Genomic DNA, 23,601 nt, shown 5'->3' on the forward strand with positions numbered 1-23,601 from the left:
TTTACAGGTGCCGACGGACCATAAGACATCAAAAAAACAAAACCCACCAGAAGTCACATGGATATATTTGATGTTGTACAGTCCCATCCAGAATGGCACCACAGGTCCCGCTGAGCCCTTGAATCTATCATTTCTCACTCACCATACAACATGTTCAGGCCTTGAAAATCCTACTTAAAAACAGTAGAACTTTTGTACAGCCTTAAAGAGACCTACTCTTAGGATAACGAGGCCCGTTTCTGAATTGCAGGCCCAAGCCTTCGAGAAGCACATGAAATGAGATTTACAGATCCTCAGGAGCAGGGGGCAAACATCACATACCTGACATAGTGAGAAGGATCCCTGTTGTATAGAGAAAATGGTCCACTTTCAAAAACTGCTGTGGCACTGTAAGGTAGGCTGTTACGTTTGTGATGTGGTGGTTCACAGGAAGTTTTATTAATTTTTTTTGAAACTGAACACTTGGTTGAGATTTGGCATCTGAAAAAAAAGAATTCCAGTTCAGCAATTTAGCAATGCTTCTGTCGAACAACAACTAAGGCTTTTAATCTGCAGCCCCATCCAGGAACCCACGTTTAAAGAGGAAACACCTCCTCATACATCCTTCCAAATACTTATAGTTAGGAACAGTTAGAAACTGACTGCATTGCGTCCAAATAAACCATCACAAGATGATGTATTGTCGAAGGCTTTCATGGCCGGAGAACGATGGTTGTTGTGGGTTTTCCGGGCTGTACTGTCGTGGTCTTGGCATTGTAGTTCCTGACGTTTCGCCAGCAGCTGTGGCTGGCATCCAGCCACAGCTGCTGGCGAAACGTCAGGAACTACAATGCCAAGACCACGGCAATACAGACCAGAAAACCCACAACAACCATCATCACAAGATGGCTGCAGTATCATCCGTGGATCTGATCCCAAACTTGTACATACTTGTCTCAAAAAAGACTTACTAGCAACTCTGGAAATGTTTGAATGGACGCAGGTGGCGTGTTTGTGAAGTACTGATATAGTTAGAGGAGCCCACACCGGGACTAACTATTTACTCTCATTGGTTCTCTATGAAAGAGGAAAACAGTGGGTTAAGAAACTACAGTACGTGGTTGTTATTTTGCCAACAAACATTTACTCTGTGTGTGGTGTGTGCTGTCAAGTCACTTCTGTCTTATGGTGACCCTATGAACAAAGGCCTTCCAAAACTTCTTAACACGGACAGCTTCGCTCAGATCATGAAAACTGGAGGCTGTGGTTTCCTTTATTGAGACAAGCCATCTCACGTGGGGGTCTCTTTTCCTACTGCCTTCCACCTTTCCTAGCATTGCGGTCTTTTCCAGTGAGATTTGTCTTCTCACGATGTAACGAAAGTACGATAGCCTCAGTTTTGTCATTTTAGTTTCTAGGGGGAATTCAGGCTTGATTTGATCTAGAACCCACTTATTTGTCCTTTTGGCCATCCATGGTATCTGTCAAACTCTCCTCCAATACCACATTTTGAAGGAATCAACTTCCTTCCTGTCAGCTTTCCTCATTGTCCAAATCTCACATCCATACAGAATAATGTGGAATGCCGTAGTATGAATTATCTTGATCCACATTGACACATCCATAAGGAATTTTTCTAGTTTCTTCATGGCTGCCCTTCCAAGTCTCAACCTCCATCTGATATTTTTAATATTTGTACATACATGGGAATTGAGAGATGAAAAGAAGTGAAGAACGTTGCCTGAGAAATATTTAATACTGGTCTGAGATTTAGGAATACATGGAGTCTGTCCTCATTAAAAGAAAATGACGTTGAAATTAGCTGAATTGGCATAGGTGGGAGCAGGGCTTTTTTTCAGTGGGAACGCAGTGGAATGGCATTCCGGAACCTCTTGAAAATGGTCACATGGCTGGTGGCCCCGCCCCCTGATCTCCAGACTGAGGGGAGTTTGGATTGCCCTCCGTGCTGCTTGGCGGGGCGGGGCCACCAGCCATGTGACTATTTTCTCTGAGGGCAACCCACTGAGTTCCACTACCTCTTTTCCCAGAAAAAAAGCCCTGGGTGGGAGTATCGCGAAGGATGGATAAATTGATCACTAGGGAGCTTCACAAAGGAACTGAGCGAATTGTTGGGGGGAACCATTTTAGACATTGTTAAGTCAATAAGAAATAGCTTTGCAGAATTATCCTCAGGAAAATTAGGAACAGAGTCCCAGAGGATACTGGGGGAACAACAGAAAGATACTTTGGAACAGAGTTATAAGAACATTGGACAGAGACCCTGAACTGGGTACTGAAATATTACTTTTACATGATACATTTTTCAAGATACTACAGCTTTCAAAAAGTACAATTTGCTTACTTTCTTCTTCCTTCTGGGATAACCAATGGTAAAGTACAAAGGGTGTATTTAGTTAGATACGCTAATGCTTGGGGGAGGGGAACGTATGAGATATAACAGAATCCATGCAGGCACCAAGAGAGAAAAGGTATCGTAAAAATAAATAATCACACTTGGTTTATGAAGCAAGGAATGTGGCAAACGTGTAACAATGGGATGCCTATAAAATATGACATTTAAAATACTGAAGCAGGTATCTGAAAGGAGCTCTGACTCTCGAAAGCTCACACCCTGGACATCTTGTCGGTCCCTCAGGTGCCACTGGACTCAAATCCAGAAGTTCTACTGCAGACCAAGATGGCTCCCCACCTAAAACTATCTGTATGTGCTTGGCATGATACAACAAACTGGACTGAAATTAATAAATAGGTAACATGAACCTGTGCACGAGTTACAACGAATGCATGGTATAGATTGTATTCGCATACAATCCAATACACTTGATTTTTCATTTTCATGTGTGTTGAGTGATGCTTATGTTAAATTCAATGCACGTACAGCTGAACATGCCATTTAAACCCCACGTTTATCCAGGCACCAGTCTTATATGTAAACTGAACATATTTTGGCTCTTCCTTTCAAACAGCTGAATACATATACATTGAAGATGTTCATGTGTTCACTGTAACGTGCACAGGACTACTGCTTCTGTTGACTGTGACTATGACATTGCTGTTATGCTATTGTGTGGTTGGATGTTTTGTGAAATATGCAGACAGGCATCCCATTGTTACAGATTCACCACATTCCTTGCTTCATAAACCAAAATTCACTTGAGTTATTTAAAACCATGCGGCAAAACCATTACTTGGGAGAAAACAAAGCCTTAATCAAGGGATGGGCCAGTAAATAAGAAAAAAAGGTACAACATCACAAATGATGGGCCGATTCCAGACGGCCCTCCCCATGCCGAAACGTCGCGCGTCGTCGCGCGTCAAACGTGAAATACCGCGTTTTCTCGTGCGAGTTTTGCAAAACTCGCGCGAGAAAACGCGATATTTCGCGTTTTCCGCGCAATGACGCGCGACGTTTCGGCATGGGGAGGGCCATCTGGAATCGGCCATGGTTTAATGTAACCAGATGTTAAGGAGGGGACTGTTGGCTGCTACTGAGATTGACCTAAGCAAGAAGTGCAATTATCTCTGTGGCTGTTGGGGGATTCTGCGAGGAGAATTATCTTTGAATCGGACTTTTTGGGAAATATACAAGAGAAAGTTAAGACCATTCATGACTGCATGTCAAGCTGACAGGGCATTTAGGTTGAGTAGAAGAAAATGTACACAGTGAGCCTAAAAATCAACATCTGATAGAGCTAAAACCAACAGAACTTTGGTATTGCATGTCAGGATGTACAAACACTGAAGCCGGAACTCATGGATTCCAGTGAGGATGTACCAAGATAGGACGTCTTCTGGTGCTCCTTGTCATGACTTCCATGCCAAGGGAAGGTTACCCAGTCTCAGGATGCCCCCTACTGTCTTTCTAAAAGGTATGATCTATGGCACAAAGGAAATTAGTGCCAAATGATTGGTAAACATTAACAGGCAATTAGTGACCTCTTTTGAATAAAGAGCAGGTTGCCTTTATCAGCTAACAGTTAATAAGTTACAGAGGATCAGATGCCTAGGAGGAAGAAGCCAAAGAAGGAACCACCACCCATATTTTTAAAAAAAGGCCCGAGATAAGGATAGTCAAAACCTTCCAAGATGGGATGGACCTAAAGAACACAAAGAAAGAGAAACCAGGCAGGGCTGGCCGATGCATCTGCCAGAGAAAGAGAAACCAGACAGGGTTGGCAGCCAAGATTCTGCATAGGTTCAACTCAGAGCCAAACTACAAGTGACGCCTGACACTAGTTGTGACACTTGTCAGCTTCCCTCAAGTTTTGATGGGAAATGTAGGCAGCTTGGCGGAATGTTGGCAGCTTGGCGGAATGTTGGACAAGTGACAGTTGAAAAGTCCATTGGACAGCAGTTGGAGAGCTAAGCTGCAAGACCAGGATGCCTACATTTCCCATCAAAACTTGACGGAAGCTGACAAGTGTCCAACCTGTGTCAGGCGTCACTTGTAGCTTGGCTCTCAGTGACTTAGGATTTTGCTTGAGTGTCAAGGTTTGTTAAGCAAGGGGCATCATGAAACTCTGTACTGTTTGTGCAAAGGCACATAATAACTTACTTGAGCAAAGCAAATGAAGTTCAAGACCTTTTTGGTACTGTGGTGCAAATATGTGATAGGGTCCCAGCTGTGGGTGATTTACAATCTCAGCTCAACATGCAGGAGTTTGGTCAAAAAAGGGTCTTCTCGACCTTTTGTACATATTTTAATTAACTGATAAAACCAACATTTAAAAATACAGAGCTGTCTCCCTGTACTAGTAAGCTGTTTTTTTTCTTTTTCTTTTTTAAGTGACACAACAAAGCAAGGCAGGGGTGGGTGGGAATCAGAAGGTATTTTTTCTCTCAGAGAACCCTGGATGCTATCACCAGCTGTATCCACAGATTTCTTGCGGGGTGACCAGTACACAATCAAAGAAAATATGAGAGAGTTTCCCATTGGCCCAGACCCACATGCACAGAATATAGCCAGGGCACTTCTTAGAATCTACCCACCAAAACAGCAGAGGGGAAAGTGTTTAGTCTAGACCAAAGAAAAGCCTTCTGATATCTGGGGACAGCCTCTTGAGGCAAACAAGGTAGGAGGAGACGTGATACCAAAAAAAAAAAAAGCCTAGAGCATAGTCGACAAGCTCTGCCAAGACCTGTCTAACAGGCTAATGCCTCTAGTGTTCTGTCTATGGACAGTCTAGCAGCCAACAGACCAGAGGAACAAAGGGAATAGCCCTAAAAAAAGGAAGTCTGGATTCAAGATTGGACCACCAACGTGAAACCTAAAGAGAGCCACCGAAATATCCACTGCAATGGATTTTATCGTGCAGCTGTAATCTCTTGCAATGAAATAATATATATTACATATTTAACATCAAAGTAATTAAAAATAAAATTATTTCCCAGGAAACTGCAGATTATTTTCCATGAGTCCATGCTAGGGTGTTTAGGGGGCAGTGTGTGTGTGTGTTTTGGTTACCTGGAGTGTCGAAATACTTGCATGGAGTTAAGCAGGCATCTATTATGATGTGGATCTTAACACATTGGGGAACTAAGGGGAAAAACTTGGCTGACTGTATCCAAATTAAGCTCATGGAGTCTTTTATAAAATATGAATACACGATACCGCTGCCACTACCCCGGTGGGAGTAGGAGATCCCCCACTCCCAGCCTCTGCCTTCCGACACCACTCATCTGGCTGGCACGGGGAAGGGCATGGGAAATGGGCATGGGAGGCAAAATACTTCCTGGGAAAGCCCATAGCGGATGCACCCCTGGCCGGGCACGACGGCTTCACTTCCAGGAGCGATATCATTGTACTGGCCAGGAGAATGCTCCTTCGCTTCACTTGGGGCCGATTTGGGCCCCAAATGCACAGGAGCATTCCTGCAGGCAGGGAAATGATGTCACTCCTGGAAGTGAAGTCATCGTGGCAGGAGGGTAAGGGGATCTGGCAATACGCTATCGCTCTCAGAGCACACTGTTCCTGTTTACACACGATGAAACTGAAGGCAGCCAGTTAAACATCACAAGTCATTTTAAATAAAATTGGTTTTGAATCTTGTCCTTGTATTACTATTACTTACCAGATACCTTCCCAGTTATTAAAACTGTATCATCAAACAACCATACATTTGCTTGGCTTTGAGGGAACAGTGAAAGTGTCACAGATGAATATACTGTGGAAAATACAATAAGAACAATATATCACTACACTGGCATGTGTTAGAGAGCGCAAAGAAAGATGGAGATGAATGAGATGAACAAGTATTTCATCCAGGAAAAGAAGTGATTTTATTGACTTGGACTAAGTAAAAAATCGTGTTTGCTGAACACGATTTCTCCAAATGAGCAGAACCCCTACACAAAAATAATTGTTACTTAGGGCCAAACTACAAGTGATGAATGACACTTGAACGGCAAGTGTATTCCTCCCTGTTCACTTGCCCTCCACTTGATCCACTTGCCGTTCAAGTGTCATTCGTCACTTGTGGCTTGGCCCTTACATAACTGTCAGCACTCACTTTATGAGGTCTGACTGCTGGTGAAACACTTCTTAAACACACAGCCAGGGGTCATTTCATAGAAAAAGAGCTGGAGGAACTCATTAGCATAACTCATTAGCATATGCCATGCCTCTTGTCATCACCGGAAGTGTGCCATTAGTATGACTGATCTGCATATGCCACACACCCTGACATCACCCATCCTGGCTGTTTTGGACCCAATCCTGGCCATTCAGGGCCAAAATTGGGCCCAAAATGGCAAAAAAGGGGCTGAAAAGGGGGCCAAATTGGTCAGGATCGGGCCACTGATGAGCAGGAGAGTGATCCACCACATTCATTGATGCCTGAATGACCACTTGCTCTCAGGGTAAATGTTTGTGTGTGTTCTTTGGAAATGATTAATTACAAACAACACTTCCAAATTGATTATATTCTTCCTTTATTGTTATTATAATATAGTTTATTTTGCTTACTTAGTAAGTTTATCACGGCATGTTTCTTGGTTTGCTATTGCTTTCTGTGATTCTCTCTCTTTTTGCCTTAATTATAGACTTAAGCAACTTCCAAAAGCTCACTAGCAATGGGACAAAGCTACCATTCCAGTACAGGGAATTCCACAATTTGGGGACCAGTACTGAAAAGGCTCTGCTGTGCATTAGAGGTGTGCGATCTGGGATTCATGGCCTGGCTAAACAGCCAGATTTACGCCAATCTGGCATAATCCAGCGATGACCGATTACATTTGAGAATCCTGGATTGGATCCAGGAAGCCAGACTCTGATTGGCCAGATTATTTGGACACAGAAGCAGCAACAGTAGCAGTGAACAGTAGCAGTTTTTCAGAGGTGGTGGTGGACAACCCTATTGTGCAATCAAGTCAGTTTTTTTCATTGAAGGCCTGTAAGAAAAGGATACTATGGACCTTAACGTATGGGTAGATTTATTTGAGCAGAGACACTCCTGCAAGTATCTTGGCCCCGACCTGTTTAGGGCTTTAAAGGTCACAGAGAGAGTATCATAAATTCGGTTGCAAATGCAGAAGAAGCAGAAGAAACAAAACACTCCTGACTCATCTAGAGAACTCAGGACCATAATTTGAGATAATATATTCTTCAGCCTTCTTTCAGCGTTTCAACAGAGGTTGTAACATGCTGAAGTATATTTTCATCCCCTCTTCAATATAATCTATATATACGCAGTATAGATCTCTTCAACAATTACAGTAATTCCTCGTTTTCATTGCAGATCAACGTTGCATCAGCTTCGAGATGTAGGATACCTACCTTTACAGCTACAATCAGGCTTGACCCACTTTCGGTAGTTTCATTGAATCACATTTATTAGGGGACAATCAGACGGATTACTCAAGGGAAGGAAGAAAGTTCAATTATGTTCAGTTTAATCAGGGCTTTTTTTCAGCTGGAACGCGGTGGAACGGAGTTCCGGCACCTCTTGAAAATGGTCACATGGCTGGTGGCCCCGCCCTCTGATCTCCAGACAGAGGGGAGTTTAGATTGCCCTCCATGCTGCGGCACAGAGGGCAATCTAAACTCCCTTCTGTCTGGAGATCAGGGGGCGAGCACACCGGACATGTGACCATTTTTGCCGAGGGCGATTTAAACTTTTAAAAACTCCCCCCTGGTTACAGCTGACCCAAAGTGACATCATTGTGCGGTCCTGAGTTCCACCATCGAGTTCCACCACCTCTTTTCCCAGGAAAAAAGCCCTGAGTTTAATAAAAGGATTTTAAAAGAGTCTTACTTACTTGGCACTCTCCCAGTTTTCCAAGGCAAAGGTGTTAACATATAGCCATCTTTATAAGCAGCAATAGTTAAACTTTGGCCTAGTTGATAGGGGACTTTGATCAATACTTCTCCATTATTTCCAGTTAGTGTGGAGTTGGTCTTGGTGTAATTGACAAAGACTTCTACAATGGCTTGATGGAGGTACTGGTGACTGATGATGTCATTGACATGCACTTTCAGTGTAAACGTAGATCCTAAATAGGAAAAAGGACAGTTACAGCACTGCAGTATTAGTTTAATTCTAGCACATGCTCAAAAGTGAGAGTTTCAGATTTGGCTCCCCTAATTCAAATGTAATACTTGCTTTAGCTTTAAACTGAATTACTCAACTAAGAAAGGTCTGGTTTGAGTACTATGGCTGCTAAGTAGGGTTGCCAGGTCTAGGTTGAGAAATTCCTGAAGATTTCGGGGGTGGACCCTGGAGAGGGCGGGGTTTGGGGAGGGGAGGGGCCTCAGAATGGAATAATGCCATAGAGTCCACCCTCCAAAGCAGCCATTTTCTCCAGGGGAACTGGTCTCTGTCACCTGGAGATCAGTTGTAATTCTGGGAGATCTCCAGTCACCACCTGGAGGCTGGCAACCCTACTGCTAAGCCCCTCCCATGTTGGAGAGGTCTTATAGCCAGACCCACACGCTTGGTGTACACAATTCTTCTCCCTCAAACAAGTGGAAATTGTGCCACAGCCCAAGTGGTCCTTTACGTGAAGCCCTTAAGTCACACATTGCGAAAGGTACATGGCGGACAGGAAGGACAGGTACCATTTCCATAATCTCACAGGGTAAATTTTTTAAAAGAATTGTAATCTAAAATCAGCAAGAAAAAAATGTAAGTTTATCTAAACATGTATAGGGAAAATAGAACAGGGGAAGGGAAATAGAAGGGAAATTACCAGCCCTTAGGCTGGTAACCCCTCAGAACAATTTGGGGAGAAGCTGTGTCACAAATGTCAGGACACCACTTTCGGTGGAACAGGTGGAAATGACATCACAGCATCAGCAGTGCTCTAGGACAAGGGACCCCAACATGCCTGTCAACACCTTTCTTCGTGCCCACCACGTGTGTTTCAAAAGTGGGTGGGGCTAGGTGATGCTTTTGCCCAGCAAGGCTTCTGATTGGCCACTGGAAATCAATCACCCATCCTCTGGTTCTCACCTACTGATCACCCTATATCTGCTCCTGAATTCAGCAACATTTCTTATCGCAGGGTTCATATAGGTGTATGCAGGGCTTTTTTTCCTGGGAAAAGAGGTGGTGAAACTCAGTGGGTTACCCTTGGAGAAAATGGTCACATGGCTGGTGGCCCCACCCCCTGATCTCCAGACAGAGGGGAGTTGAGATTGCCCTCTGCACCGCTTCAGTGGCACGGAGGGAATCTAAACTCCCCTCTGTCTGGAGATCAAGGGGCGGGGCCACCAGCCATGTGACCATTTTCAAGAGGTTCCGGAACTCCGTTCCACCTGAAAAAAAGCCCTGGGTGTATGCATATTTGTAGGGCAAACAGCTTCTCATTCATGACATTTACAACTGTACAGTTCAGAATAAAAAGGTTTTTCATGTGTCCCGAAATATTTCAGCACCCCGACCAACCTTGTAATACCTACTGGCTGGGTCCCAGCCCCACTAAAAAGGCACTTCCATGGTTGTTTGACCTTTGAGGGAGGACTCATTGGGGCCAGGCCCAGAAGCAACCAGCACGTGACATGGCTACCATCTGACTTGCGTGAATCCCCTAGGCCTGTCTGCTTGCTGCTGTTTAACTGCAGCCTGCCCCCCAGCCACTGTAGTGCAGTGGTTAGTGTTTGAGAATAGGATCTAAGAACCCCAGGTTCGAATCATCATTCTGCTGTGGAAGCTCCCTGGGTGACTCAGCCTAACCTACCTCTCAGGATTGTTGTGAGAATATGGAGGTTAAGAATGACGTAAGCGTCTTTGGATCCCCATTGTGGAGAAAGGCAGTAAACGAAGTAAATTAAGAAATACAGGTGAAGGTTGGGGGAGTGGGGGAGACAGAGAAAAGGTAAATTGCTTAATGGGTTCGAAGAAGAGAAGGACATAGGTAAAGGTATGGAAGCTGCCAGGAGAGAGGAAATAGTGTGGGGAAAGGGATACAAGGGGAAGTGAAGTATCCCTGCAAGTCCTTGCAAGTTCTCCACCGTGCAACTGGGTCCAGCTGAGCAAGCACCATGCAACTGGGCCATATAGAGAGGCTGCCAGGGGTGGGGGGCGAGGAAGGGAAGGTAAAGACAAAAGAGCAGACAAAGGTGGGTAGGAAGGAGAGAATAAAGCAGGAAAGGGAGAAGAGACTGGGGAGTTAGGAAAGGGAGAGGATAGGGTGGGGGCAAGGAAAATGAGATCCCCGCAAGTCCTTGTGGGTTCCTATTTGCATTGTCTAATAATGACACTCAACACTTTTTAGTGGAGTCAGTCCATCTACTTGGTGGCCAGTCACAGATGAGCAAACAACTCACATGCAAAAATTTATACTTGGATCAAAAGGTCCCTGAAAAACTGGCATTTTAATTAAGCAATCGTGACATCTTAAGGAGGCTGCCCACAGCATGCTTATATACAGACCACTCCGATGCTTCATTAATGAGTTAGGCACCACAGACTTCACCACTATGTTGCTTTACATATTATCTGTTGCTTTAAATACGTACTCCTATGTACCACCTGTGCTTTGTATTGTCTCATGTCAATCCTAGATTATGTTCTGTTCCAGTATTTTCTTCTACTTTGGATTGGACTTGCTAATGCTATGTCTTTTAAAACTTGTAACTATTTACCCCATGGCATTGTTTATGGAAATGTCCTCGACACTGTATGGAAATATGCTTGATACTGTATGGAAACGTACTTGATACTTATAGTACTAAGCTCGTGCTGTGTAATCCGCCCTGAGTCTCAGTGAGAAAGACGGACTATAAATGACCCAAATAAAATAATAATAATTGCTACTTAGCCTTAAAACTTTCCTCTCTTAGCCAGTATGGCTTGGGACAAACTTTTAGTTTTGAAGAATTACTTATATAAAAAGAGAGGAGCACACAGTTTATTCTTCATAGCTTACAGTAAAAGGTTCCAAGGGTACAGAAGAGAGAACTGAATTTCCAAAGCTACAAAGACAACCCAATTGTAAGAAAATCAAAAAGAGTCCAGTAGCACCTTTAAGACTAACCAACTTTATTGTAGCATAAGCTTTCGAGAATCACAGTTCTCTTCGTCATGCATCTGACGAAGAGAACTGTGATTCTTGAAAGCTTATGCTACAATAAAGTTGGTTAGTCTTAAAGGTGCTACTGGACTCTTTTTGATTTTGCTACTACAGACTAACACAGCTGAGAGCCAAACTACAAGTGACGTCTTACACAGGTTGGACACTAGTCGGCTTCCCTCAAGTTTTGATGGGAAATGTAGGCGCCCTGGTTTTACAGCTTGGCTCTCCATTACAGCTGCAAGACCAGGATGCCTACATTTCCCATCAAAACTTGAGGGAAGCCGACTAGTGTCCAACCTGTGTAAGACGTCACTTTTAGTTTGGCTCTAACTCCTCTGCATCTATGACCAATTGTAAGAGAATGCATACACCAACTTGTTGGAAATATTCTCACAAATAAGTGATGTTTAATTAAATGTACCATGACATACAAATAGTGCTCAACTGGCTAGGAAAATCCCAAGTGCTCAGTTGCTTAAAATGTATTTAGGAATTTTAAATATTTTCCTGTCTTTTAACTGGTTGGTGTCTGAAAATCTGACGGATGCCAAGAATCAGAAATGTTGTTTTATTTATTCATGAGTAGGGTTTTTCTTCACTCTGCCACATGGCTCCACGAAGCCCTTCAAGCAGCTGAAACTTTTTTTCACTCTTGCAAACATCAGTTCTAAATTTTCAAAAATCTCTCGCAAACAGTGATACAATTATTTCTTTCATTTTGCTGAAGCCACAATACCCCTTTTTGCACTTTAGCACAGTGCTCCAATTTCCAATAGTAAACTAGCTTGGTTGGCAACAGAACAGCAAGCAAGAATACGTGAAGGCCTGCAGTTATGTCAATATATCCATTATTCTGTCTTCTGCCTGGGGATTTCCTTGAAGCAGGTTGCTTATATGTAATGTATTACATTTGCCACAAGTAATGTACTTGGCCATGAACGTCATAACAACGGGTGAATAAATATAATTCTTAAATGCATTCAAGATAGTGTTTTCTTTCTCATACGTAAACTGGGAATTATATTCAACATGGTAATCTGAAAACAGAAACATGAGTATTTTGTCAATCATTACAGAAAAGTTATGTGGAATGGAATTAACAAGAATAAGGAATCTTGGCTCAAAAAAGGTGGGGGAATGATCCCCACTCATTCCTCTTCCATTGCAGACCTCTATGCAATGCACAAAGCAATTCCCTAAAAGCCCTCTACACTCAGGGACGGCTTTTCTGGAGGCTCCACGGCTAAGGTTGCCAGGAGTCCGGTTTTCACAAAGACTGGTCTGGGGAAGATGTTCCCCCCAAACAGGACACCTGGCCCCTCCTCTTCAGTTGTGCTCTGTGGAGCCACTGCTGGCCTGGAAAAGTGGCCAGTCACCCTGGGTACCTGGGTGGCCTCCTGCAGCTACACGACACAGAACCAACGAGTGGCCAGCAGCCCGGGGCAGCCTCCTGCAGCTATGCAGTGCGACCCAGGAGTGGCACCCGGAAGTGGGTGGTTAGTTTGATGATGTCACTTCCTGCAGTGATGTCATCCTGCCAAGGAGCATGTGTGTGCTGTGTGCACACGCATTGTTTGCAAAAAAAGAGCAAATCTCCCCCCCCCTCCCCAGGGTCTAGTATTAGTCCGGACCCTATCTGGCAACCCTATCCACAGCCGAAAGGAGGAAGGGAAAGTTCATTCCATAAGCGGTGCACAGCTTGCAGTACTTCGGAACCATCCCTAAAAATTTTTTGAACAAGAATTACATGTTCCTTTCAATACTAACCAAATCTTACACAAGTGACATGGTTAGAAAGACAGCCAGTTTAGCAGATTCAAGTTTGCTCCTATTCATAATGATTGAAAGATATAGGAGCTCAGCTACCAAAAGCAACGGCAGCTCAGCATATTCCAGCGAGTAGGTAATTAATCTTGGTTTCTCCAATAAGCAGCTGGAGGAAGCAACATTCGGAAGAGATTGATTTATTCTTTTGATACGTGATCAGAGCCTGGGGGTGTGGGGGGAGAACATCCAATAATAGATTCTTGACTACAGACACATTTTTTCAAATTCATTGTATGTTCAATGTTCATTTTCAAATGCTAGATCTTGACTGAACTGTTAAATTAAGATCACAATTAGGTCAGCATTCTGAGGTAATTGTTACCGGATCTGCCCACATGGCTTCTTCAGTTATTTTTGAGCAGGCCATTTGACACTCCTGAGACGGCTTTGTATAAATGCTTAAACTGCTTTGTATAAATGCTGCAAACAGAAGACATTTATTTTTTTTAGAGATTTATATCCTGCTTTTCTCCCCAAAGGGGCCTGCACCAGCAAATAGTAACATAGAATTCAATTTATATACTGCCCTTCAGGACAACTTAATGCCCACTCAGAGTGGTTTACAAAGTGTGTTATTATTACCTCATGGCAATCACCCTGTAAGGTTGGTGGGGCTGAGAAAGCTCTGAGAGAGCTGTGACTGACCCAAGGTCACCCAGCTGGCTTCAAGCGGAGGAGTGGGGAATCAAACCTGGCTCTCCAGATTAGAGTCCTGCCGCTCTTAACCACTATACCAAACTGGCTCTCAGGTATATCTTGGGTTGTTCAGAAGTCAATATCACACTTTTCCAAATGCATGGGCAACTCCTGAGTTGAGAGCCATCTTCCTTACAACTTGCACCAGAGGGCTTACACCAAGCTTCACAGCAATGTCTGATATAGGAAAACAAGGTGTGGCCTGAAGTGATGCAACACAGCACCGTGCTGAAGCTAAGCAATTTTGGGTCTGGACATGAGACCACTTGGGAGTCTTCTGCAATGAACCTTAAATCTGATGATGCAAGAAGAGGAGCTATAACTGCAATGAGATATTTATTATTATTATTATCATGAACCCTGGGCACTCTCTTTCATCAGTGAGAGAGCATGCCAGAAAAGCTAGACTGTGGTTTGAAAATGGAGGGTAGGTGCAGACATATATTGGACAGATGTAAACTTCAGGGCCCCTTAGGAGACACAATGGGTTTCTGAAAACGCAGGGCAGAGAGAGTCATTGATCTTACCATATGGGCCCTGTGTCTGGAGGTAGCCTATCCAATCCATCATCACCACTCACTGATCCACACACAGCATCTATTATCTAAGACATTTTTATCCAACCCCTTTCTCTGAGGAGTTCAGGGCATTTTACATAGTTCTTCCCTTGTTCAGCTTCCACGTGGTGACTGGCCCACAAACAAATTCCAAAGGAAGGAATTCTGCTAATGGAACCACTCTGTAGAAAAATTTCCCTTTCATCTGCAGACGACACCATGCTTCCCCACTCTGCTTCCAGCATATGTGGTGACTGTTTTAGAATGGTAGCTGCGTTTGTCTGCAGCAGCAAAATTAAATAAGCACCATGTGGCAAACAAAATGTTTTCCCAGCAAAAGCTTTGGTGGACTACAGCCCTTTTCTTCTAATGCAATGAGTGGATGCACACCATCCAAGCATTTGATGTAGCAGGTAGAGGGGAAAACACCAATCCAAGCAGCAAGGTCAGAGCTGTGAAAGGCAGGAGGTACAGAATGAAATGTAATTATGCAAAGCTCAAATCTCACCTGGACAAATGCAGAGGCCATTTGGTTTGTTTTGAAAAGCTGGTTAACACCAGTAATAGGCAGGAAATCCAGTTTGCTAACATAGTTAACACTTATAACTAGATCAAAATGGGTGACCGTGTTTGTCTGTAGGAGTAGAAAAGAGCAAGAGTCCAGTAAAGCCTATAAGACTAACAAAATTTGTGGTAAGGTATAAGTTTTCATGAGCCACAGCTATCTGAAGAAGTGAGCTGTGGATTGTGAAAGCTCATACCCTACCACAAATTTTGTTAAGTCTTATAGGTGCTACTGGACCCTTGCTCTTTTCTACTTATAATCAGGGCTTTTTTTCAGCTGGAACACAGCAGAACGGAGTTCCGGCACCTCTTGAAAATGGTCACATGGCTGGTGGCCCCGCCCCCTGATCTCCAGACAGAGGGGAGTTTAGATTGCCCTCTGCGTTGCAGCGGTGTGGAGGGCAATCTAAACTCCCCTCTGTCTGGAGATCAGGGGGCGGGGCCACCAGCCATGTGACCATTTCTGCCGAGGGTGATTTAAACTTTGAAAAACTCCCCCCCCCCCCGTTCCAGCTGACCCAAAGTGACATCATTGTGCGGTCCCGAGTTCCACCACTGAGTTCCACCACCTCTTTCCCCAGAAAAAAAGCCCTGCTTATAGTAACTATTAAGTAGTAGCATTTAAGCATCCTATCCTAATTAGTTTAAAGAATAAAGCCAACTGAGTTAATAGCCCAGACTAGCCTGATCTCATCAGAGGTTGGTTGGTACTTGGATGGGAGACCCCCAAGGAAGCCTGGGGCAGCTACTGCACAGAAAGGCAACGGCAAACCACCCTGCTCATCTCTTGACTTGAAAACCTCATGAGGCAGACCTTCGTCTGGGCACCACGAGTCGGTTGCAACTCAATGGCACACTTTTTTTGGAAAGTTCCAAATAAAACATACAAAGGGTCAGGCTGTAAAAGACTTAAAACTTTTATTCCAAATCAATAACATGGCTGTGCTTTGCTTATAACGGACTTCAGTGTTGTGAGTTTTAGGAAATCTAGCTCTCTGCTACTAGCGAAGGAAAGGATCAGATGTGCCTGTAAGATTATGCCCTCTTTTTGGCAACACTTTTAAACAGGGCCATAATAAGGCCTCTAACTCTCATCGTGTCATGGTGGGTTCAAAGGGGCTTTAAAAGGACTATTCTGGTTCGGACCAACTCCTCAATTCACTCTTGGCTTTAGGGCCCAATATAGGTTGTGAATATCTCAGGCATCACCACAAGGGCCTCAGATGTGGGCACATCTTAGACAGTTAGGGTCCATAGTAAGGTTTCCAGGTCCCCTTACCCTCTTGTAGGGTTGCCAGCCTCCTGGTAGTGGCTGGAGATCTCCCGGAATTACAACTGGTCTCCAGGCCACAGAGATCAGTTCACCTGGAGAAAATGGCTACTTTGGGGGGTGGACTCTATGGAATTATGCCATGCCAAGGTTCTTTACCTACCCAAACCCCACTTTCTCCAGGTTTCTCCCTCAAGATCTCCTAGAATTTCCCAACTTGGAGCTGGCAACCCTACCCTCTTGGCAGGAGGGGGAGAGACCTGGCTCTTACCTCCTTTCTTCCCCTCTTCATTCTTTGTGTAGTGACATCACTTCCGGCGACATCACTGCGCAGGCGCAGGAGGCACGCTCACGTCACAGAAGGCCTATTTGGGCCTCCAATGGTAGGCCTGTTCCCTTGCCTTCCTCCTCTGCTGGCCAGGTAAGTGGAGGCGGGGAGCAGAGGGTGACCCTGCCCCCGCCCCCACCAGGGGAATGGGATCCTTAGTCCATGGGCCTCCTTTTCAATTCTTTCTTGGATTATTGGGGGTAACAACTGCCCCCCCTAAAATATAGCTTGCTAGCATTTAGAGTTTTATTTTTATTTATAGTCTGTCTTTCTCACCGAGACTCAAGGTGAATCACACAGTGTAAATCAATGTGATCAATAGCTGGAACATATCTGAATGCAGTTATGAAACACTGCGGAAACAAAACATAAGTAATTTGATGTGAACATATTAAACGATGCAGAGGAACAGAACTACACCAGCAGATGGTACCCAGTAGTATAGTCTCCAGGTCCTGTCCCCTTCCCAAGACGCCTGTCTGATCCATTTCTTATAACACAGGCCTATGACCTGAGAAAAAAGCCCTCCTGAATAAGATCCAATAAATCAGATAACCAATAATAACCCCAAAACCTAAATAAGAACTGTTATTCTCCTGAGTATTTTGGATGAATCAACTTCCTAATACTGCTTTTCTTTTTGCTGAGTTTTCGGACACGTTTTTTAAGCTAACAGCATGTCTGAACCTCAGATATGTTTCTTAGGCTAGGAGCTGGGGCAGGGGGACAGGGTGGATTTTGGAAGTGGTCATGCAGTGGTAAAGCAGCAAAAAAAGAGAAGGATTAAACACGCATCCTTTCCCCGCTCTAGACAAGGTTGCCAACTGCATGAATAAAAGGCATGTCCTGCCCCTTGAAAAGAGGCATGATTAGATGGATGCTCCTTACCAGGTGATGTTACTTTCCTCTTGCCATGAGGAGCTTCAGCTGCTCCTTTCCACACATTAAACCTCCGTTAAAGAACAGGACCTTTTCCTCCAGGCCTGTTGGGAACCCTGGCTCCACCCCTCCTTCTGAAATGGAATTGCCGCCACTGCAGTTTTAACACATTTATTTGCATGCAAAGCTTTGCCTGGATCCTTTCTCCATCCCTGTGTTTGAGACTGATTTATGTCAGTGCAGAAACCTGTTTTTAAAAACCTGCTTTAATTTCAAAATGCCAGAGACATGTTTAATATTTATTCTCCATCACATCTTTCCATCTCACATGCTTAGCAGCCGGGAGCCCTCTTGCAGGGTGGTTTGTTTGGTCTTAGCTGAATGTGCAACCCTCTCTCTCCACCGTTTGCTCTCGTCTATGTAAAAAGTGCTATTTCCTGCTCTGCCTTATTAGAGACACGAGTGGTGCAGTGGCCTATAAAGATGAAATCAGACGTTCCAAGGATAGGAGGCCTTCCCATGCGTTCGCTCAGCATGAACTGCATCAGGTAGAGCCTACGGCAAGGCAGCTTAGAAATAGTTTGCATTTAAAAAAGAGAAAACCCTGAAATTCCCCAGTTTCTCTACCGAACATCCAACAAAAGCTAGCAACTGCGCAGAACGTTAATGGTTATGCTCAGGGCTCATTTCGAGGGGGAACGCACAGGACCGCAGTTCCAGCAGTCTCCAGATGACAGAGATAAGGGTCGAATCCACATTCACCCATTACCCGCATGTTTATCGGATATCTTCCGTTTGCCTCCAATCCGTGATTTTTTCCTCTTCGTTCACATTCCTGCTTCCAATCTGTCTTTCTCGCGCGTCCCTCCGGTCACACGGCCGCTCGAAAACCGCTTTTTTGGGCGGGACCTTTTTTTTTAGCACACTTTTCCGTTATTTCGATCTTTCCTTATAAAGAAACATAATTGAAGATAATGATGCCTCTCTTTCCCCCACTGACAGCACTGATGGCTCTCTCCCGTTTCTTTTTTGGAAATTTGGAAGCATGTAGGAAGCTTGCGTGGGCATTTCCTATGCAGGACAGTTCAGTGCCTGAATTTTACTGAAGTTTCACTTCCTTGGAGTGTCATTATTTCGATATTTCAGTAATATAAAATAAAAAAATAAAAAACAGTTAAAAAGGAAGTTTCGCAAGTCCGTTCTGAGGATGGATTCACCCCAAAATGATTTTTCAAACTACCAGATTTGATTCAGAAACAGCATAATCAATAAATCCAATGCTATGAAGTCAAAAACAGTCTTTCGCAGACTACGGAGCACTTGCAAGTTGAATCAGCCAATAGGAACTCTCGGAACGGCCGGAGAGACAGGAAGGGGGGTGGTTTTTAAAAAAACCGTGTAAATTGCACATTGGCCCGTTCACGGCCACCGTGAAACTCCCATTGAAAACCTGTGACCACATATTCAGGAGAAATGCGAATGAAATGCATCTGTTTAATGAGGTAATGTGACCGGCACTCAGGATTGCGTGAGGAATGCGGAGAACATGCGACTTAGAATGAGTAATGTGGATTCGACCCAGTTCCCCTGGGGGAAATGGCTGCTTTCCTCACTCCATCCCCCACCCAAATTACCACCAGGAATTTCCCAACTTGGAGATGACAACACTACTTCCCACTCTGCTTTTCATATGGAATTATGGGGACCAGCATGACCTTTATCGAGGCACCTGGGCAGCTCACCGATATCAAGCATCAGAACCCGTCCTAACTACCGAACATCTGAATGAACTGGAGTCAGCTTTGTGTGTAAGGAAATAAAATCATTTCATGAAAACCATTTCATCTTACTGTTAAAGTAAGATGCCCAGAAAACAGTTTCTCTTCAATTTTAAACCCTTCCCTCCCCAAACCATAAGGGAATTCCAAAAATAAAGCTGTTCAATGATTCATGGCTAAAATAAACCGCTAAACTTCAGTATTCATTCCAGCAGACATAACGACGTATTTATCCGGTATGTCTGAAATCTGAACGTGTCTTTGGACTGATATATTGCCAATGCCAACTGCCATTTGTACAGCCTTGAACTATTTATTTTATAGCAGGAGACTGAGCAGAAATGCCTCCTTGCAAAATACCCCGTCCAACAATTTAAAAAGAATAACTTCCACAGGCTGATCAACTAGGCTAAACATCTTAGCAACTCACAAGATGCAAGACAACAGAAATCACAGAGATCTAAAATTTTAGGCAGCTGACACAGGTTGGACACTTGTCAGCTTCCCTCAAGTTTTGATGGGAAATGTAGGCGTTCTGGTCTTGCAGCTATAATGGAGAGCCAAGCTGTAAAACCAGAACGCCTACATTTCCCATCAAAACTTGAGGTAAGCTGACAAGCGTCCAACCTGTGTAAGGCGTCACTTGTAGCTTGGCTCTCAAAAGCAGCCAATGGGAAAGCCTTAAATGGGAACCTAAGCAGATGGAGAAGAACGTGAAAGGACAGGAGTTCACCAGACAGGAACCGATAAGCAACGAAGGCTTTAAAAATGTAATCCTGAGCATGAAATTACATCTTCCAAGCATCATAATGATAGAGATAACTATCTTCTGCTAAATGAAGCCTCTTGCTCTGGTGGCATAAGGCTTTCCGGAAGGGATCCAACTCACAGTTTTTAGTAGATCACTTCAAGTTGAACGCTTCCATGCCCACACACATATGCCACACACCAGATGAAGGAAAGCTTAATAAAAAGCTCAGGCTTCAGATCATTCCTTCAAAACTAAGAGAATAATGTAACTTTTATGGTGTGGGAACTTGGCTGGGGAGCAGCATGTGGTCTTTTCTTTTTTACATACCTTGTGCAAGAAAAAAAAATATTATTTAGCTCTGGGGAAGATCTGGCAACTCAACAAATACAAGCAGACAAATTTCATAACACAACTAAGCTACAAACACAGAAAATCTGTGGTTTTCATTTAGTTAGGTACAACAAAATCTTAAGTGTGCTTAAAGCTTTTGTTTGTTTAAAAACTACTAGCAAGAAATCCATGTTTACCGGTCTTTTTCTTGGTGGTGCTACTGATTTCAGCTCTGAATAGCGCAATATTTCGACAACAGACCTTATCTGGTTTTACATTCTACTTTCGTGTCTGTGACCCAGGTTGCAATCTAATTCTCATTGTGGCTAAATCTATGGATACTTAGAGCGGAGCAATGCAGACAAGACAGTTCTTTCTAACCCCAGGTTTGCAGAAAAAATTGAAATCTTAAACACACACACATATTGGGGGACTTTAAAACCCTCAAAATGGAAGCAGTGCCTGTACCTTTAAGAAACTGATTCCCACTCCCCCCGCCCGGCAGTGGTCATTGTGGGAGCTGCGGCCCTAGGGTTGCCAGGCTCCAGCTGGTGGATGGAGATTTCCTGGAATTACAACTGATCTCCAAGCCATAGAGATCAGTTTCCCTTGAGAAAATGGCTGCTTTGGAAGGAGGACTCCATGGCATTATACCCTGTTGAAGCCCATCCCTAAACCCCACCCCCCTCAGGCTCCACTCCCAAATCTCCAGGGATTTCCCAACCCGGGGTTGGCAACCCAGTGAGTGCCTAGTAACCACAATAGTATCGCCTATTGAAATTCTGGTTACTGTTAGCAAAAAGCAGTTGGGGGGAGGCAAGACTCTTTCCAAGGCTGTCCCGGTTTCTGTGGGGAATGCATGCGGGCAGGCCCCACAGCAACCATGCGAGCGCCATGACTTACCCAGTTCTAGCTGCTCACTGCTGTTCAACAGCAGCTAACACCAGTGTGGTGCAGTGCTTAGAGACTCGGACGAGGATCTGGGAGACCTGAGTTCAAATCTCAGCTCTGCCACAAGGCCTTGTTGGGTGACCCTGGGCCAGTCACACCCTCTCAGCCTAACCAACCTCACAGGATTGTGGTGAGGATAAAAGGAATGAAAGGAGAATGACATGAGCTGCTTTGGGTCCCCATTATGGAGAATGATGTGAAGACAATAAATAAGAAATATAGCTGAAGGATGAGGGCAGATAAAAGGTAGGATAGTTGGTGGAGGGGAAGAAGGAAATAGGGAAAGCTGAGGGTACGGGAGTTGCCAGGAGGAGGGAAAGAGGAAATAGTGTGGGGAGGGGGATACAGGGAGAAAGAAGCAGGAAAGGGGAGAGGTTATGGGGGCTTTCAAGGAAGGGAAAGAGAAAATAAGATGCCACCCACAAGTCCTCGCAGGCCTCCCACACCTACTTATCTGAGTATCTGAGAGTAAACCCCACAAGACTTACTTCTGTGTATCCAAGCATAAAATTGGGCTGAACATATGGTTTCCCCCTGCTATATAAATTTCCACAGACAGACCTACATCTATAAATTAAAGAAATATAACCTCTCGTGGAATAGCTGTAGCCTAAATGGGGAAAACATGACAAATTTAATTTAGCAATATGCCTCCAAAAGATAGGTCTAAGATATCACTTCACCGTTCCTAATCAGTCCAATTTCCACTTCACATGGGGCATTGCTAATCTTTAAAACCATCTGCCGTATGGCATCCGATTTCATTCTTCTCTGGAGACAAAGCAGAGCTTGAGTAATCCATTAGGTGGTGAGAAGGGAGAGAAAAGCTCCATAAACAGCAAGAGGCACATTAATACATGGTGTGGGCAAAATGCACATCTTATCATGAGATAAGACTTTCCCTTCACACCAACCTCAAAGTGTGGTGCTTCCATTACTAACCCCTTCTATATCTCATGTAAAGGAACTGTTTATGTATAGCGACCAATATGCCGTAATGGAATAAGCAAGTATTGCCTTGACTGGACTAAAGCGATCCAGAGTCACTTTTAAGAAGTATTTTAATCTCATCTTTTTCAATAGCTAATTTCTTTGCATAATATGTACTCAAAAATAATTATTAAAAGGAATAAAATGGTTTGGAAGTCTTCCAAATCTTAAGAATTACACTGGAAAATATCATCAACCAAAAACGGTCTTGCGTATCTACATATACCCAGGACACATTCAATACTCACAGCCGCATAAAGGAGCTTTTATCTCTTAGCATCACGTTAATGGCCTAAAAAGCTGATGAGTTTCTCTATTTTCTATGACATCAATATCACAAGCTTTTATGGCAAGCACAGAACAAAAACCCTATAGCAGAACTATAGTAAAGAAAAGTCTAACAAATCAAAAGCAACAGGCTCCGCACAATAAATAAATAAATGGGCTATATCAGGCTAGATGGCCCGCCTTTTAAAAAGGAGAACCATCAAGAGTCCCCTGAAATATGTTTTAGAGTAACAAAGCAATTGCACAGATGCAAGATCTCTTAATAGCTGAGCAATCTGTGATGAGTGATCTTGACTGTGCACTCTCGTCTACAACATAAGATGTGTCTTGCTGGATGAGATGAATGTACAACTGGGTCTGGACCCAACCAGATTTTCTGCTGAAGAAAAAAAAAGGGGAGGCCAATCCTGTTAGACCACCAAAAGGGCTGTGCTGGGGATCATGGAATCTGCATAGACAAAATATGTGGGATGGGGAGGAATTAGGTGAGATTGAGTGGGAAAGCTGGCTGGATCCATTTCCAAGAATCCCATCCACCACCAAGCTGTCCTGGGGTCTATGAGATCACCATCTGCTCACCCCTGCACTATGTATATCCACCAAACACCAGCATCTAATAAGACCAAGTTTTTTAAAAAACAAGCACAGATTTCCAACAAAGTAAACTCCTCCGCTTGAAGCCAGCTGGGTGACCTTGGGTCAGTCACAGCTCTCTCAGAGATTTCTCAGCCCCACCCACCTCACAGGGTGTTTTGTTGTGGGGATAATCACACAACTCCAGGTTGGGAAATTCCTAGAGATTTGGGGGCGGTGTAAGCAGTCTGCCCTGGCCTTCCCCTTATTTGATATACTTTTAATACAGGCCTGTGATGTAAAAA

At 44.0% G+C, this 23,601-nt stretch overlaps 1 protein-coding gene across 1 annotated transcript in view; it reads right to left on the reverse strand.

The window, feature by feature from the left end:
• FAM171B (family with sequence similarity 171 member B) overlaps nucleotides 1-23,601 on the reverse strand; it is a 45,868-nt gene that overhangs the window by 12,944 nt on the left and 9,323 nt on the right. Inside the window, exons 2-4 of the mRNA XM_054970820.1 lie at nucleotides 8,257-8,490; nucleotides 6,072-6,164; nucleotides 322-480 (exon numbers count right to left, since the gene is read on the reverse strand). Coding sequence (XP_054826795.1) covers nucleotides 322-480; nucleotides 6,072-6,164; nucleotides 8,257-8,490 — 486 coding nt within the window. The remainder of the gene's footprint in view (nucleotides 1-321; nucleotides 481-6,071; nucleotides 6,165-8,256; nucleotides 8,491-23,601) is intronic.

The sequence above is a fragment of the Eublepharis macularius genome, chromosome 2 (genome assembly GCF_028583425.1).
Source record: "Eublepharis macularius isolate TG4126 chromosome 2, MPM_Emac_v1.0, whole genome shotgun sequence".
Classification (NCBI taxonomy): domain Eukaryota; kingdom Metazoa; phylum Chordata; class Lepidosauria; order Squamata; family Eublepharidae; genus Eublepharis; species Eublepharis macularius.